The sequence below is a fragment of the Colletes latitarsis genome, chromosome 7 (assembly GCF_051014445.1).
Source record: "Colletes latitarsis isolate SP2378_abdomen chromosome 7, iyColLati1, whole genome shotgun sequence".
Classification (NCBI taxonomy): Eukaryota; Metazoa; Arthropoda; class Insecta; order Hymenoptera; family Colletidae; genus Colletes; species Colletes latitarsis.
The window spans coordinates 17,921,407-17,937,123 of record NC_135140.1 but is presented as its reverse complement, the minus strand read 5'-3'; the positions used below and the strand labels follow the sequence as shown (position 1 = coordinate 17,937,123).

The 15,717-nt window shown below is 44.9% G+C and overlaps 1 protein-coding gene across 6 annotated transcripts in view; it reads right to left on the bottom strand.

The window, feature by feature from the left end:
* The window catches only part of LOC143343589 (TWiK family of potassium channels protein 18-like), a 34,605-nt gene that overhangs the window by 7,842 nt on the left and 11,046 nt on the right, over positions 1-15,717 (bottom strand). For 2 of the 6 annotated variants that reach the window (XM_076768626.1, XM_076768629.1), the window contains 2 exons: positions 15,456-15,640; positions 12,486-12,635 (listed from right to left, as the gene is read on the bottom strand). In XM_076768626.1, the coding sequence (XP_076624741.1) occupies positions 12,529-12,635; positions 15,456-15,640 (292 nt within the window). In that variant the 3' untranslated portion in view covers positions 12,486-12,528. The other 4 variants (XM_076768623.1, XM_076768625.1, XM_076768627.1 and 1 more) reach the window with 3 other exon arrangements.

Sequence of the window (15,717 nt, the reverse complement as noted above, 5' to 3'; positions counted from 1 at the left end):
ACGACACAATATTATTATCTCTCAACGTGAAATTTATTTTGCTTGTAAAACCCACAATATTTGTGGAATATGTTCTAGACTATTGGATCTCTAAAATCCCTGGCAACACCAATACCAATATTTTCCATTTAAGTGTAAGTCCCTGTGCAGCACGTTTCAATGCGTCTGAGCAGACAATCGTTGACCCCAACGGTTCGAAAGGGTGTATCGTAAAAAAGAGGAGTGTGGATGACGAGGGGGGGGGGGGGAGGGGTAGGGAGAGAAGGAACGGTGGTCGCAGTATAATCGGTAACGCTGGTAACACCGCGTAACGAGTTAGCACAACGAAGCCAAGCCAGGGATCTTCGCGGCCCTGGCAGCTTGCAATCGATAGCCGGAGCAGCTAGAGGCGTGGGAGTCTGCAGCCACGGTGGCACGCCGAGTGGGAGAGGGACACAAAGAGACGTTGGACCGAATTTCCGGAGCAAGACGAACTCGCGAAGAACTGGAAGGAGGTGACTCGAGTGGAGGAAGCGCGAAGAAAGCGCGGCGGTAACTAAAGGCAGGACACCAGCCGCGAGAATGCTCGCGGAATTCGTTTGGGTTCGATTCGCTGTTGCCCGGGGTTCCCCGTCAAATTAGCGGACTTCGTCCGGATTCAAGTGCGACGGGGGGACACCATTGGTCTCGAGACGATCCTTTCGAGCGTATAATAGGGGACGAATCGGCGAAACGAGACGAAGAGCACGAAAGTCGCGGAAGCCTTTAAGGAAATAGGTCGAGAACCAATAAGTCGTTTAAAGGACTCTTTACGGTTCTGCCTGCCGGCCAAGAGATTTATGGAGCCGCCTTTTAATTAAACCTGACCGTGTCGTAGCTCTCTGCCGGATCACGCTTCCGATAACAGATATTCGCGTTTCGTGCTGTTGCGTTTATGGAGTCTGGTTCGGAATTATGATCCTGAGGTGTCGAGAATCGGAATCGAATCGATTCAATGGCACTATACTCGTAACTTTCCAACCATGCATCTCTGTCTGAAATTCGTTTTACTTTTTCCACTGGTCGATTGACGCTTGATTTGCCTTATCTTCATCTTCGTTCTTGTCGTGTTCATACATAACATTGACAGTTAATTTTCTTGCTATAGTCAGTACTGCGTACGCTTGTCTTGTTAGGGTAAGATTTGTGACACAGATAGATCAAAGACAATCGCCTTAAGTGTTAAAATTAGTATGTTGCACTAAGTCCCTCCAAATTTTATACCAATCAATTAAGGCGAAGGACAATTTGATTGTCACAACTATTAATCTAAGTTAGAAATAATTCTTCGGGTTCCCTGGGATCGTAAGACGTCCCTTTCTGTAAGAGTAAGACCCCACGTTGAAAGAAGTCTCGAAATGAATGTTTTATTAGTAATTAATTGATTCAACCAATTATAACCAGCACAAACTTCGCATTTTCGAGGCGGAGACTATCACCAAGATGAGGCGATTATTTCCTGCAGTCGCATTAGCAAAAACGATCCTGACAATTCCACCTTCCCTGGCGAGAAAAGTTCAAGTGTCTCGAATTAAATGCGTCTGCTCGCACGAGATAACGAGCTCGTAACTATCTGCTTGTCGTGTCAACTGAATCCCGGTAGACAAATAGCAGTAACGTTTACCTTGTATATATCCCGAGGTAAGTAATCTGGCCTCGTTGGGCGTTACTTAACGTCAATTACAAAGGGTGCACATGTTACCAGTGACGAGTTCAGCCCGTTAGAATTTTCCATTTCATTTAGCAGCGAGTAGGCTGGTTTAAACGCAAAAAACGCAAGAAATTAAATAAATATACGGTTCCTAACACGACTCAGAACTTTGCCCCCCGTGTTATATGTTAGCAGGATGCCTAGCGCAGTCATTCCCAAGAGAACTCTCGCCGCACTCGTTCCTAGAGCTTGGCCCCCTCTATTTGGTGCTAGTGGTACACTTAGTTTAGTCATGGCATTGCATGTTTTGATCTGCTTAACACGTGAGGAAAATATGTTAATTACCAGATATCTTTGTAGAGATTCTTCGCACTATTTAAGCAGAGTTGGCAATGTTATGGCAATTTAACACACGATTAATGAGTAATTTTAAGTAAATTGAAGCAATGAATGGCAAATATGTTTAGGGGAACCTACACGCCTCAAGTAAAGAATATCGTGATTAGAATCCGTCGGTATCTCTCGAAGTCTAGAGTTTCTTGGGAAAATTCTGTTTCCATGTTGCTGCTATTTCGAACGCCGGAAGACAGGATGGAAGGCGAGGTAAAATGGAGGAGGTGGGCTAACCCCTCGTTGTAGAAGGTGGGCAAAATTTCATTGGGGCCTCGCTTCCGAGTGACGTTTCTCTCGTCTCTGTGGTTCACCGCAAGGTTCCTTCTCGATTTTACCCTCCGGACGGCGAAACGCGACGAAAATCTAACACGATTCCGCGGGATTCGAGGAACGATTTCGCTCCCTCCGCCCCCTCAGGCAGCCGCGCCGATAAATCTTGTTTCCGTCGCGCGAGGGATAAAAGCGCCGAGTCGTCGAACCGCAATTCCATCCCGCGTGCACTTTCCTTTCGGCGGTTCGTTTTATGAACTTGCGGTTTCATTTGCCTCTTTGTTTTCAAGGGAGATTGATGATTGTAATTACCAAGAGATCGCGGCAGATGCTATATAATTACTAGGTTCTTGCGCGTGGGAGCTTCAGTTTTTTTCACTTAAGAACAAAAATATATAACTGTACTAATATCTTATTCAATCCTCCCAGTTATCACTAGGAAAATTAAAAATTAAATATCCTTTCCCTTCGATCTATCGAGCCGAAGAGCTCGGTTTAATAATTCGACTGTAATTTCTCGCCCTCGCTTTAGCGGAATTGCTCGAACCAAGCAAGGTTAAAAGATGCTATCCAATGCTTAATATGACGGAATAAATTCATATTACTACAATAATCGAAAATTAGGTATCTTATCCCTTAAGTTATCGAGGATGGAGCCACTGTCTCGATAAAAATACGTTCCTTAAATCGACTGAGGCTTCTCGGCCGTAGCAGGGACGCGAAACGAGGGTCCACGCGTCGTGTCTGAAAAGAAATCTACGATGCGCACCGTGTGTCGCAAAGTAGGTTATGCAAAAGCGAAATGTGTGTCGAATGGTGGGAGCGAGGCCGGGGTTATCGGCAGAGGCCAGGTCTCGTCTAAAGTTTCCGGCTTTATGGCCGGCTAAAATCGAGAGGGAACATTCAATTAGGTCTTATCGGTTCTCGAGCAGAGTTTTTATCGCGTTTGATCGCCCTTTATTCGCGTATACGCTCGACCCTGGCCTGGCCCGCGGCTTCTCCACCCTTATCTCGCCGCTCGTGCCTCATTTGCGAACGAGAACCTCTTCCATCGCAGCTCCGAGGATAAAAAGGCTGTTTTTGCTTTCTCCTTAACCCCTCCTGCAAACCCGCCAGCCAGCCCTTCCTTCCTTATCTCGCGCCTCTCCTCCCTTCGCTATAACTATAAATACCCCACCGTTTACGGACCTTACAACGCCAACGATTTATTTGCTACCCTCGCGCCTGATGACATTACCCGATTACCATCGCGAACTTCCACCGTTGTTACTTCGCGAAACAATTAACGAAGCAATTAATCGCACGGATCGCCCCCTCCTCCTGTTTTCGCCAACTTCGTCGCTCTTCTTCGCGAAGTGCTTAGAGATTCGCGTCCCACGCAGATCTTAAGACTTGGAATACCCGTGCTTCGGTAGTTTCCAATTTGTAGCGGGGATGGAATCAATTGGTCGCAGGAGGATCGTGATATACCATAGTGTTTGACTACTATGTTTCTTGTCTCTTTGTGCAAACTGTGCTTCTCAAGGTGAGTAAGTAATTCGAGAATCTACCGTGGTAGCTGAGATATCAGTGTCCTCAGTGTCTAGTACTGTCTTCTGTTATAAAAGTACCAGGTTTCTGATATTCCTTATCCAATTTGGGAGCAGTAATGTTAGATGAACGAATCAGGAAACAGATAATGGTATCTTGCGAGCTGAGGAGTCGTGTCCCGTCCACGTTTTCTGATATCTCACCTAGTGCTCAGCCTGCACGAGACAAGTTGCTCAAGTAGATGGATAAAGAGAAAAGCCAAGACAGCTCGTGTTGAGAGCTGAACAGATGTTTTTCAATTACGTTTCGTTACGTCTTCCTTACTTTAGTCTGCAAAGAAACAGTAGCGTTAGGAAGATGGACGAAGAGACACACCATGACAGATGGTATTAAAAGATGAATAACTTCGATGTCTCTCCTACTTTCCTAATACGAATCTTTAGGAAAGTTTTTATCTCGCAACATTTCTTTATTTTCGCTTGACACGAAGTTACGACCGAGTTCCTGGAATCGCCTTGTGTATGTTCGATACTAACGAGCAAAGGAGGTCCAAGGAAATTCCTCGATACCGTGACATAAATTAAGGGGATTAGGTGGGTGGTACGAAGTTCCAGTCGCAAACAGTCGTTTGGTACCTTGGGATTTCCAGTGACTCTGGCGATATAAAGCGGCCCTTAACTTCTTCTTAACGTTCCTGCCGGTCCACCTATAAGGTGCCCGCGTAACTTTCATCGCAACGACGCTTTTCACAGGGAGCGCATTCGAATGGAATGAATGATGGAAACTCGATAACGCCGCGAGAAAATATTTTCACACAGCCACGGTTTTCTGCCCTCTCTCGATCGTAACTTTCCTCATTTCCTTCGCCGCCCCACGAATCGACCAGCTCGATTCGCCGAAACGCCATGAAATAATGCTCCGTCATCGTTTAATTACATGTTTCTTCCAATGCTCGTAGATATTCGACGTTATTGTAGACGATAACTTACGCGGTAGGAATAATACCCGGATATGTGAAACAATTTCACCCCGGATATATGAAATGTAGCGTTTGGACTCGTATTTAATAGAGAAAATTAGCGAAACGATTAAGAATGCTGCCCATGGAAATATAATAAAAACCTTTCCTGGATGTATAGTCAAATTTCGTTCAGTATTGAAAACTAAAATTTGTTGGCCAGGAAATCCCAACGAAAACAAGTCCAAACGCGGCCCTTTTGGACTACTTTTAATTACGTATTGTTTAAATTGTTAAAAAAGAAAAATGGCGCTTTCGAAAAATTTCGTCGCTGGTCGAACACAGCACCAGTTTTCGGTCGACGTTCACGCGCCTCTTGCGCTTTAATTTCTCGTTTCACGTCGACGCTTTAATTCGCGCGGCGAAATTGAAAACTTTCCCCCTCGCTTTCGGCCCTTTTTACCACGGTATATCGGTTTTCGTTGTCAGATTCGTCCTTCCCCGCATTTTCCCCTCTCTTACGATTCGTCACGTTCCTCTACGATCTCTCGAAGCTATTAGGTCACCCCTTATGGACGTCCGCGACATTTGCCCTCAGTCTGCAGAGGATAAAACTCTTTATACAGGGTGTTCGGCCACCCCTGGAAAAATTTTAATGGGAGATTCTAGAGGCCAAAATAAGACGAAAATCAAAGATACCAATTCGTTGATGGAGGCTTTGTTAAAAAGTTATTAACATTTAAAGTTGCACCCGTACTGAATTTTTTTCACGAAAATGCGCAAGATTTCGGGGGTATGTGTAATGACCAAAAATGATTGTAATTGAACCTCGCAACCAAATATAATTTTTCCAGAATGATTTGAAAATTTTTTATTTCCCTGAAAAATTTGTCCACCTTCCTGAATTTTTTTCTTGAAACTACGTAGGATTTCGGGGGTATGTGTATTCACCAAAACTGATTGTATTTGACCCCAGAACCTAGAAATAATTTTTTTAGAACGATTCAAAATTTTTTTTTTCGCCGAAAAATTTAGGCACCTACCCCCTGTCGATTTTTCTTAAAAATTCGTTTTTCATTTTTAGTAATTTTGTTTGACGTCCTACAGAAAAGTTGTCTAATACTTTTACATGAGCTCTAGTTCAGGAAAAAGTTTCATTGAAATATATTCACAATTGTAGGAGTTATGGCTGTTTGAAAATTGAACCATTTTTATGGGGTTTTTCTTATTTTACGAGGTCAAGGAACAACTTTTCGAATATTTTTATAATTGCTACATATTCTACACTAAAATACGCGGCGTTTGGCTTTTTGAACATTAAAATCGTCCAAACCGTTCAGAAGTTATGACATTTTAAAGATTCGCATGAAATTTCAGTGAAACACATCAACGCTATGGTCAGACATTACATTTTCGGTAAGGATTTTTTTTCTCGAAACTGCGTAGGATTTCGAGGGTATGTGTGTTGACCAAAAATGATTGTAATTGACCCCAGCAACCAAAAATAATTTTTCCAAAACGATTTGAAATATTTTTTTTTTGACGAAAAATTTCGGCACCTACGAATTTTTTTCTCGAAAATGCGTAGGATATCGGGGGTATGTGTAATGACCAAAACTGGTTGTATTTGACCCCAGAACCTAGAAATAATTTTTTCGGAACGATTTGTAATTTTTTAATTTTGTCGAAAAATTTCACACCTTCTCGAATTTTTTTCTCGAAACTGAGTAGGATTTCGGGGGTATATCTATTCACCAAAAATGCTTATAATTGACCCCTGCAATAGAAAATATTTTTTCCATAACGATTTGAAATTTCTGAATTTAATTGTTAATAACTTTTTAACGAAGCCTCCATCAACAAATTGGTATTCCTGATTTTCGTCTTATTTTGGCCCCCAGAATCCACTATTAAAATTTTTCCCATGGGTGGTCGAACACCCTGTATAACTGCAGGAATTCATATTTAGGGGTTGGAAACCTTGTTTAAACAAAAGGTTCAAATTATGTGTGACGCGAAGTACGAATCTAACTGTATAAATTTTTTTTTATAATCGTGGAATTGTTAAAATGAATAAAGTGGAGAAATCCAATTGGATTAATGGAGAGTTTTTGGTTGGAAGAGCAATACTTTCGTATTTTAATTTAGACGGTCTGGCGAGAAATAGGAAAGTTTAGATCCGGGCACAGAGGGTTAATTAACTTGGCCGTTGAACGCCGCAGACTGCGGGCGACGCGATGGGAAAAACAGCTTGCGCGGGAGCGGAAGAAAATACCGTGAGGAGGGTGTTATTTGAAATGCCCGGGGCGATAAGTTTCCAGAAGGAGTATTTCACGAGCCCCGAGTACATAAACGCCGCTAATAAAGGCCTCAAAGGACCAAGGAACGGGGAGGATACTCGCGTAAGTCTACCCTTAATCCCTCTTCTTCCGGCTGGACGAAAAAGAAAGAGAGGAAGGGAGAGAGTAGGGGCATGGGAGCCCATTTACTGAAGACCCTTAGGATTACGAGCTCTCGAAAGCAACCGGGTCTGGACGCTGTTCAGTCGGTGAAAAAATTGAAGGCTCACTGACCAAAGACAAAATTCCAGACGACAATCTTGAGCATGAGCCTCGTACTCGACGTTTTTTAAGTTAGGAAACATGGTTTCCCAAAACCAACCCTCAACGTTCTCTCTTTTATTTACAGCGATACAAATAAATGGCTAGAAACATCAACTGATATCTTGGTTATCGTCAACTCTAGTTATGAATTTTGTGATGTCGTCGATATAAATGTGATTCTCATTAATGTACCAGTAATACATTTGGATAATCACTTCTACGTTTATTTCTGAGTGGTAAAATATTATCTACTGACGTGGAGAGATTATGTGACACGCTAGAGGGTCAAAAAGTATGAGAAACACTGCCCTGCAGGACTTAACGTTGTCCTTTTCGAGGTGCAAAACGAACGAAACGCGATAGCTCGTTGAACGTGATGGAGTGGTGTGGATAAACACGTAGAACGACACAAGTTCAACAAACTGCTTCTTCAGTTGAACAATTTTCACTTAACGCTTCTAATGCGAGAAGAGTTGTTTGCCTTCTGCTTCGTTTCGCACGACGGAGAAATCTCGAAGGATTCGACGATCCTATCAAAACCGAAGCTTTCTAACGCACCATTTATATATTCGTTTTGGCGCGAAATTCAAAATCGGATAACACGAAAGGCAACTATCTTCGTTCTATTACAAACATTTCTATCGTATTCTTGGACAAGGGTTCGTGTCGTTAGTAATACCGATAAATAGCAATTGTCAAAGTGGATAAATAAAATAAATACAGTCGCTTAGGTGTCACGTACGCCGTACGTGTACGGAACCAATTACGTTAAAAGATCTGTGACACGGTGCTGGTGGAGCTACAAGTTTCTTAGGGGTTGTAGAAAAAGGCGAAAAGGGGCAAGGCTGGCCACTAGAGGGGCAGAAAGAAGATGCAAAAAGGAAAAGGAAAATGGTCGATGGAGAAAAACCGTGAAGCTTCCGCGAGCGGGAATGACAACTATAGCTTGCCTCGTCATTATGAATTATCTATGTGGTTGCGACGCCTGCGCCTTTACACCGAGTAAAAGCGAATTTCACTGACGAATCGACAGACGCGTCCCACTGTTGCGGATCGAACAATGACCGGCATCGCTCGCCCGAACGAGTAGTTTATTTTCGTTTTACCCTCTTCTTTCTGCTTCTCTAGGGCATCTTCGCGATCGCCATTCATAAGGCTCCTCGAACGCTTAACCTTTCTCATTTTTTACGATGCGCCTCTCAACTAATCCACCACGTTCGACGCTTTCTTTCTGGGTCAGCGATCGAAATGTATCTTCTAATTCTCAGTATTTAAAGAATTGCTTTTAAAGGGTCCTTAACACGTTCACTGTCCGGTTTCTTAGCGACGCATCCAAAAGCATGGCGCTATGAACCGTATACGGGCCATGGACAGTGAACATGTTAATGTTCAAAGTATGTATTCTACGTAGTATACAAGATATGTATTCTAATTCATTCCTAATGCTCAAAGTATATCTTTTAACCTATCCTCAATGTTTCAAATGCATATATTCAAAGTATATGACCCATCTTTTGAGCGAAACTCGATCGGTTAGCGCAACGTCCGCGAGAATTTGATTCGAACTGTCCAACGATCAGGTTTTTAAGCTTCGTCGGTCACAGTAATTCTGCCGTTGTCCCGAGTTAGCCGCGTTAACAGCTTCCGATAAATGTCCCGTCTTTGTTAGCACTTCCGGCTCGCTCACCCGACGACTCGTCAGCGAAACCAGCTTTTGCCGCGAACACGACGAAACTGCCACCCTCGAGTGACTTTTCGACCATCTCTCCACTCGTACAGAGAGAACCAGTTATTCTAACCGTGACGATCTTTGTTAAAATTCTGCCTCCGTCGCTATGCAGGCGATAAAGGTTTATCAAACGAGCCTGAAACAACTATGGAGGCTTCGTAGTATTCTTAAACTGAGAACCTCAATTACTCGTCTACTCGAGTTTTAGCAATTTTTAGAATTCGTTATTGGGGGGGAGTAGATTTTCGTTACGTTTGGATTCTTTCTAATTGCCAGGAGGGTCAAGCACCTTGGTGCAATTAAAACTGTTTGGAATTCAGAATTATACGTCTCCTATTAGTATCAGCAAAGACACCTCAAAGACGCAATTGCTTTCAAATATCTCGGTGCAATGGAACCTACAAGAACCGTGGATGCTTCAAACACCCGTTTCAGCAATGCCATATTTGGGATTCAGAGGTTAGGATTGTTTGCAATTACTTCTTTCGCGAGATTCGTAGCTAGAGCAAGACGCGAAGCATTCCGGAACTGCGGCAACGCGATAAAAATCGCGTGCGTGTCTCGCGAACGGGGTGCACGAGGTGTCTCGGTGGCGGTGATGCATCGATTCGGAAACGTTCGAAAAACTTTCTTCGAAACTCCCCCCTCCCGCCTCCCCATTCTCCTCCGGTAACTTGGCACTTACCTTACCAGCGATCGCTCTCCCGTCCGTATCGTAGCAGCCTTCAACTTCCCACAGACGCTTCGCGAGGCATGTCAGTCCGCCAACAGTCCGGGGGCAAACTTTTTCCCAATCGAATCAGACCGGATAGGTCACGAGTCTCGGCGTAATCGACGCGAACTCGTAATCTTCGTCGAGGGAGGACCGGTTGAAAGGACGTCGCACTTGAACACTTCTCGATCTCGCGTAGGACGTCGAACGTCGATGGTCAACAGTTCCTTAACCCTCTTTGTTTCTTGACTCGCGTGGAGGATGCTGGACGGCCAGCGTCTCGGTCGTTTACATTGATCCGTGTCCACCAGCGACCAGTGCCGTTCGCTACTTGTCGCAGACGCGACGTCCGCGACGGGGCAATACGAACCGCGGCTCCCTAGTCGACGAGCTGGTCGTCCGTGGGTCCGGATACTGCACGGTCGTACCTGCTGTCGCTGTTCCGAGACGAAACGTCGTCGCGTACTCCGTCAGAGCCATGGGGCAGTGGTTGGTCCTTGTTTCGTCGGAGGCCTTCTAGCGGCTCGCCACGTTGGAACTAACCGCGTCGAGACGCAGCATCCCCGACGACTCCGGGGTCGCGTGCACGCGAGGAAACTCGACACGGCGTGCGGCGGCGGCGGGTTCAGGCGGCGCGGAACATGTCGTTCGGCCCGGTCAGGGTTAGGTCGCGGAGGTATCGACGCGAGAGTCGAGCAGAGGCGAGGTTTGACGAGAAACGGCGTCCGTCGAGTGCCGTGGGAACTGTCTGCCGTCCATGGAGTGTGTCGCCGGCACGGACGCACCCCGTAGACGGGGGCGCAGGGCGCAAGATCAGTCGCCGGGGGATCGGAGGCGCACGCGCGGCCTCGTGCGGTCCGATCGCCGCATGAAGGAACACCGCAGCCCCGTTCCGACAACCTCTCCTGCTATTTCCAGTAACTCCCCCTCCCGCCAGCGCCCTCTCTCGTCCTCATCCCCGCCAACGCTTCTTCTCCTTGCTCCTCCGTTTCTCCTTCGTTTTCGTCCACGGAGCGCGGGACGCCGAAGGCCGAGGCCACGCGACCCAACCGGACCTCTCCGCGATCTTTCGCCGTCGACCTTCTTTTTCCCTGGCTATCGCCGCGACGTGTCACGTACCGGGGTCGAAAAGTTACTGCAATAACAATGAGGGACAGGCTGCCAGGAGGGAGCAGAAATTTTATTTTTCGACGGATACTCGACATCGAAATACACTCGGGAAAGTACGAGTACAAGTTACGCTCGCTGTGTTCCAACCGGTTTATATTTATTAAGGGTTTTGAGAACGAGAACGATGGAGAAGCGTTTCGAACAACGGGCATGCTACTGAATTCTCTAGTAAGGCTTCCCAGAAGGCCCTGGGATATCAGGTAGTCGGTTGAGGAGCGTATGTGTAGGAACGGAGGGTTCAGTCGAGCGCTTGCGAGAGAGACAAGGGCGTAGCCCTCTAGTGGCAGACACGGGACGCCACAAGTTCATAATTGTCCGCCATATTTGTTATACACCGTCACTCACCGATTTTTCCCCCATACATGTCCATAGCACAGAATAAAAAATATCCATAAAGGAAAGAATGGGGGTTCTATGTGGTTCGATATCTCGGAAACTACCGCGAATACAAAAAAGGTTGTCCCACGAAAATTGTATATCTTTCAATAACAAATTCGTCTAAATAATCGACATTCAGAAAAATGGATTTGTTTAAATAATACGTTGAAAAATGTAAGTCCATCGCAATCTGTCGCAGGCGAACAAATTGATCGTGATTTCCGAGGACAGGATGTTCCCGATGGGAAGGTGCAAGGCATTTTTCCATTCCGGCGACGTATATTGTTGCATAAGAAAAAGGGACGCGCGAAGGCAGTCGTTCGAGACCCGTCGATCTATTTTTTCGCCGTCCCATTATATTCTCTCTCGAAAGAAGACTTCATTTTTCACCTCCCTATCCTCATTCTGCTCCCCTTTATCTGTTACGCGAGTCGTCGCAGATAGAAGCAAGTTCTCTCTTTTTTCGAGCGACATCACGCTCCCGGAAGACCTGCCTGGAACGTCGACGCCGTGCGGTTTTTCATTTTTTCTTTTCTTATTCGAGAATATCTTACGCGCGATGCGACGTTGTGTCGCGTCTATTTATTAGCTGCTGAGATTCTTGGAGATTTTTCGTAAGAAAACAAATAAGCAAACTAACGAATTTATTGGAGGGGAGGGGGCCAAAGATTCGAGAATCCCATTCCTACAAATTGTGAGCACGATAGAAATAAATAATGTAACTTACGACATTAAAATAATTGTATCCGTAAAGTCTTTCTGATTAAATCGAGACCAAACACGACGCAATTTGCTAAACCAGAGGGACGAAAACGTTCACATTTAATCGCAGGAATATCGTGATAGATCTTCCGATCAATTGGACAGGTTTAGGTCCCTGTAGTGCCCTTCTACGTTGCATCCGTCACTGGTTCGACGAAAGACATTCTTCGCGGCGCTTTGTCGCGTAAATCGAGATCTAGTCGTATATATCGTCGCGCCATCGTGATCGCTTTTCCGTCGCGATACGTAAGCCCCGTGCGATTACATTTTCAAGATATTCCATGAATAAAACGTGACAAGATTGGACTCACCGAATGTCGCGGGGGCGTAGAATGCGGCTGAGACGGGGCTGGGTCACCTGTCGCATCGGAATATATATTTAACGGTACGCACGAACGTGCGCACCTTCGCTATCACCTCCTCTTGCATCAGATTGAAGCACATCGCGATCAACGCCATACCTGCAACACACAGTGACGTCGAGTTCATGCTTTTCGTCGCGACGCAGCGACGGGAGCGATACGATTCGATTCTTTGGTGTTTATTTTGTCGTTCCCATTTGGTACGCGATTTATACGTCAAGCAATTCAGATTGTATTCCTTACAGGGTTCAGGATATAAACTGCCATACGGGGAGAAATTGAATAACCTCCTCAGGGATGAATTATTTCCCTTTAAAAAATCCCTTTTTATTTCATTTTCTGAAAATACCCCTGAAAATATTTTTATCGATGGGTGCTGTCGGTTTCACTATATCGACAAAGTTATAGGCACGCGTATTCAACGCATATTTGCACTGTGCACACATTCCTGTAAAATAAACGCGATTTTCTAGAAACCATATTTTTCCAAATAGTTACAACGGTATCTAATATTTTTTACTATTTCTTTTTTATATCCAAACGATAAAACAACAGAATCGACAAACTAAATTTACAACAAACGAGATTCGATGGATTCGAAAGACATCGATTGTCTTTATAATCAGTAAAATATAGTTGCGATTTTTCATACTATATCTCCAATATTTATGGTTGCAACTACCTGTTACTCTCACCTCTAATGTCCCTACTTGTTACGTGACTATCCCCTCCACCGATCTACGCAGTGCAACTATCGAGTTTCTCATGCAATTATCGAGGTTCTACTGTACTGTTGCGATGCTGCACCTGTCCGAGGTAAACTGTGAGAAAGTGACAAGGGGAATGTCCGACTGACAAAGTCCTCGATAATTGCTCGCGGGACCCCGATAATTACTCGTAGGACTTCGATAATTGCATGAAACATTGAGAATCGCTCGACCCTGGAGACGCAAAAAGGCGCGATCCCTCACTTTAACGCGATATACGCTTCAAGATCGAATCTTCAGCAAACAAAATGTTTCGTCCCTTTGATGTAGCTTGAAGCCATCATCCGCCAATCAAAATCGAGTCCACCAATCTACGACGGTCTCGAGAGGAGCCGAGCGTTGTCAAACTTTTGTCGCGTAGTGTATAAAGCGGCGGGGGTTAAGAAGCAATCGATCTCGCGACCCTTGACACGCTTCGCGACACTTTGGCTCTCGGTTTCATTAAGTGGAGCCCCGGACTACGCGTTCCCAAACCCTTCACTCGGGAACGAATCGAATTACGATCGATAGGCGGACCTTACTTTTTAAAAATACAACGTAAAAAACATGGGAATGCAAGAGAAAGGATCGTTACTTAAAATGGAAGGTTTGACGAAGAGTATTGGTTATAAAAATATATTACAATGAAGGATGTTACTGTATACTAGAAAACTATGATGTCAAAATGGATTTTTCAACACGACAACGACCCCAAAAACAGAACGACAGTGTAGTTAGCGGTCGATCTATACCAGTTTCGTCGCAGTAAAATAAATTAGCCGCTCAAGGTCGCCCTGGCGCCATCCCCACCACGCTTGGATCGTCGATCGATGAATTTGTTTCACGAACAATTTCGCGCGGACGGCGCGAACAAAAGGGTTTGTCGGCTATTGGGCGCGACGAGCGACTTAATACACTCGCGCCGCGAAACCAGCCTATCCAAAGCGGATAACGGAGTCCCGTTCGACGAGTTAAAGCTGTTGAGCTCTTTTAAAACGATTAAGTTCGCCCGCGCGACATCGTGTTCTCCCCGATCCCCTCTCCCCGCCCCTCTAGCCCGCCCCGTAGCCTGCACACCCCTCAGGAAATCCGCGGGAATCCGATTGTCGCTCCGGCAAAGGAACAATTACGACGTGAATTTCGCGTTAGTCCAGCGAGACCACCTGCGCGACGCTAACTCTCTCTCCGCCTCTATTCTCTGCCAGTTTTTAAATCTCCCCCATTGAGAATTATTGATATCGATCGTCCTATTATTTTATTGTCTCTTCGACGCGAGACACGGGGAATCTCTAACGATCGCTCCGCAAACGGTCGGCCGATAAATGGAATTTTTTTCCATCAACGTCAACTGAATTTCCATCGGGACAATAGAATCATGATTCCCAACCCACGATGTAACATTATTTCCGCCATTGGACTATTGGATAATTGCAATTTTTCCGTGCTTCGACTACCGTTGGATTTGTCCGTCGAACGTTTGCATTGCCGTGGAAAAAAAATAATGTTCTGTTTATAGAAAGGTTTAGCTATCCATTTTGTTTTTAAGAATAATTATGCGATGTTAAGGTTTGGATTATTGTAATACAGACGGGCGGACAACATTTTGTTGGAATTTACAGTAGCGAATCGAAAGTAACGTAACTAATGGAGCGAAGTTGTTGGTCCATCTGTCAGTCACGTCGGGGTAAAATAAATTGGCCACTCAAGGTCACTCTAGAGCTATTTTCACTGTACTGTTCGCGTGCTCTCTGGCTTTCAAATAGAGAGGTTACCGTGACACATTAGATTGTTAACTTTTTGTTATTCTCGAACTGTCTATCGAAACAAAATATATGTATTAGTACATAATCAATTATTGACTAGAAATTAAGCATGGAGAAAGAGAATGTTAACTGTAATAGTCTGCTAAGGAGATAATAAATATTTTAGAACGAACAAAGTAGTGGGGGTAGCTGCTTAATGACCTTGAGCGGCCAAATAAGTTCGACGTAACCGCAACTGACGACTCGCGACCTAATATAAGAACCGTGTATCATTTATTAGTTTCATATATATCCAACAAATAAATTGCAACTCTTTCGAATCGTATCTCTCCCAATGGAACCGTCCTGCGTCTCGAAGTTGAAACATTAAATGTCAAAACTAATAAGACTCGTGACACATTTACACTCACCGAGCATCAGGTACATGGAACAGAAGATGAAGGATAAATCGAAGCCTTGAGCCGCGTAGATCTTGTCGCCCGGGACTATATCTCCGAAACCTATGGTCGATAAGGAGACGAAGCAGAAGTAAGAGCCGTCCAGCATGTTCCACTCCTCCCACTCGGAGAACAGGATCGCTCCGCCCCAAATGTATCTGGATAGTCGTACGAAACGAAAAACTTTTAAAGCGACAAGTTTCCCTGGTTCGATGGGCACTAAACAATTTAATAC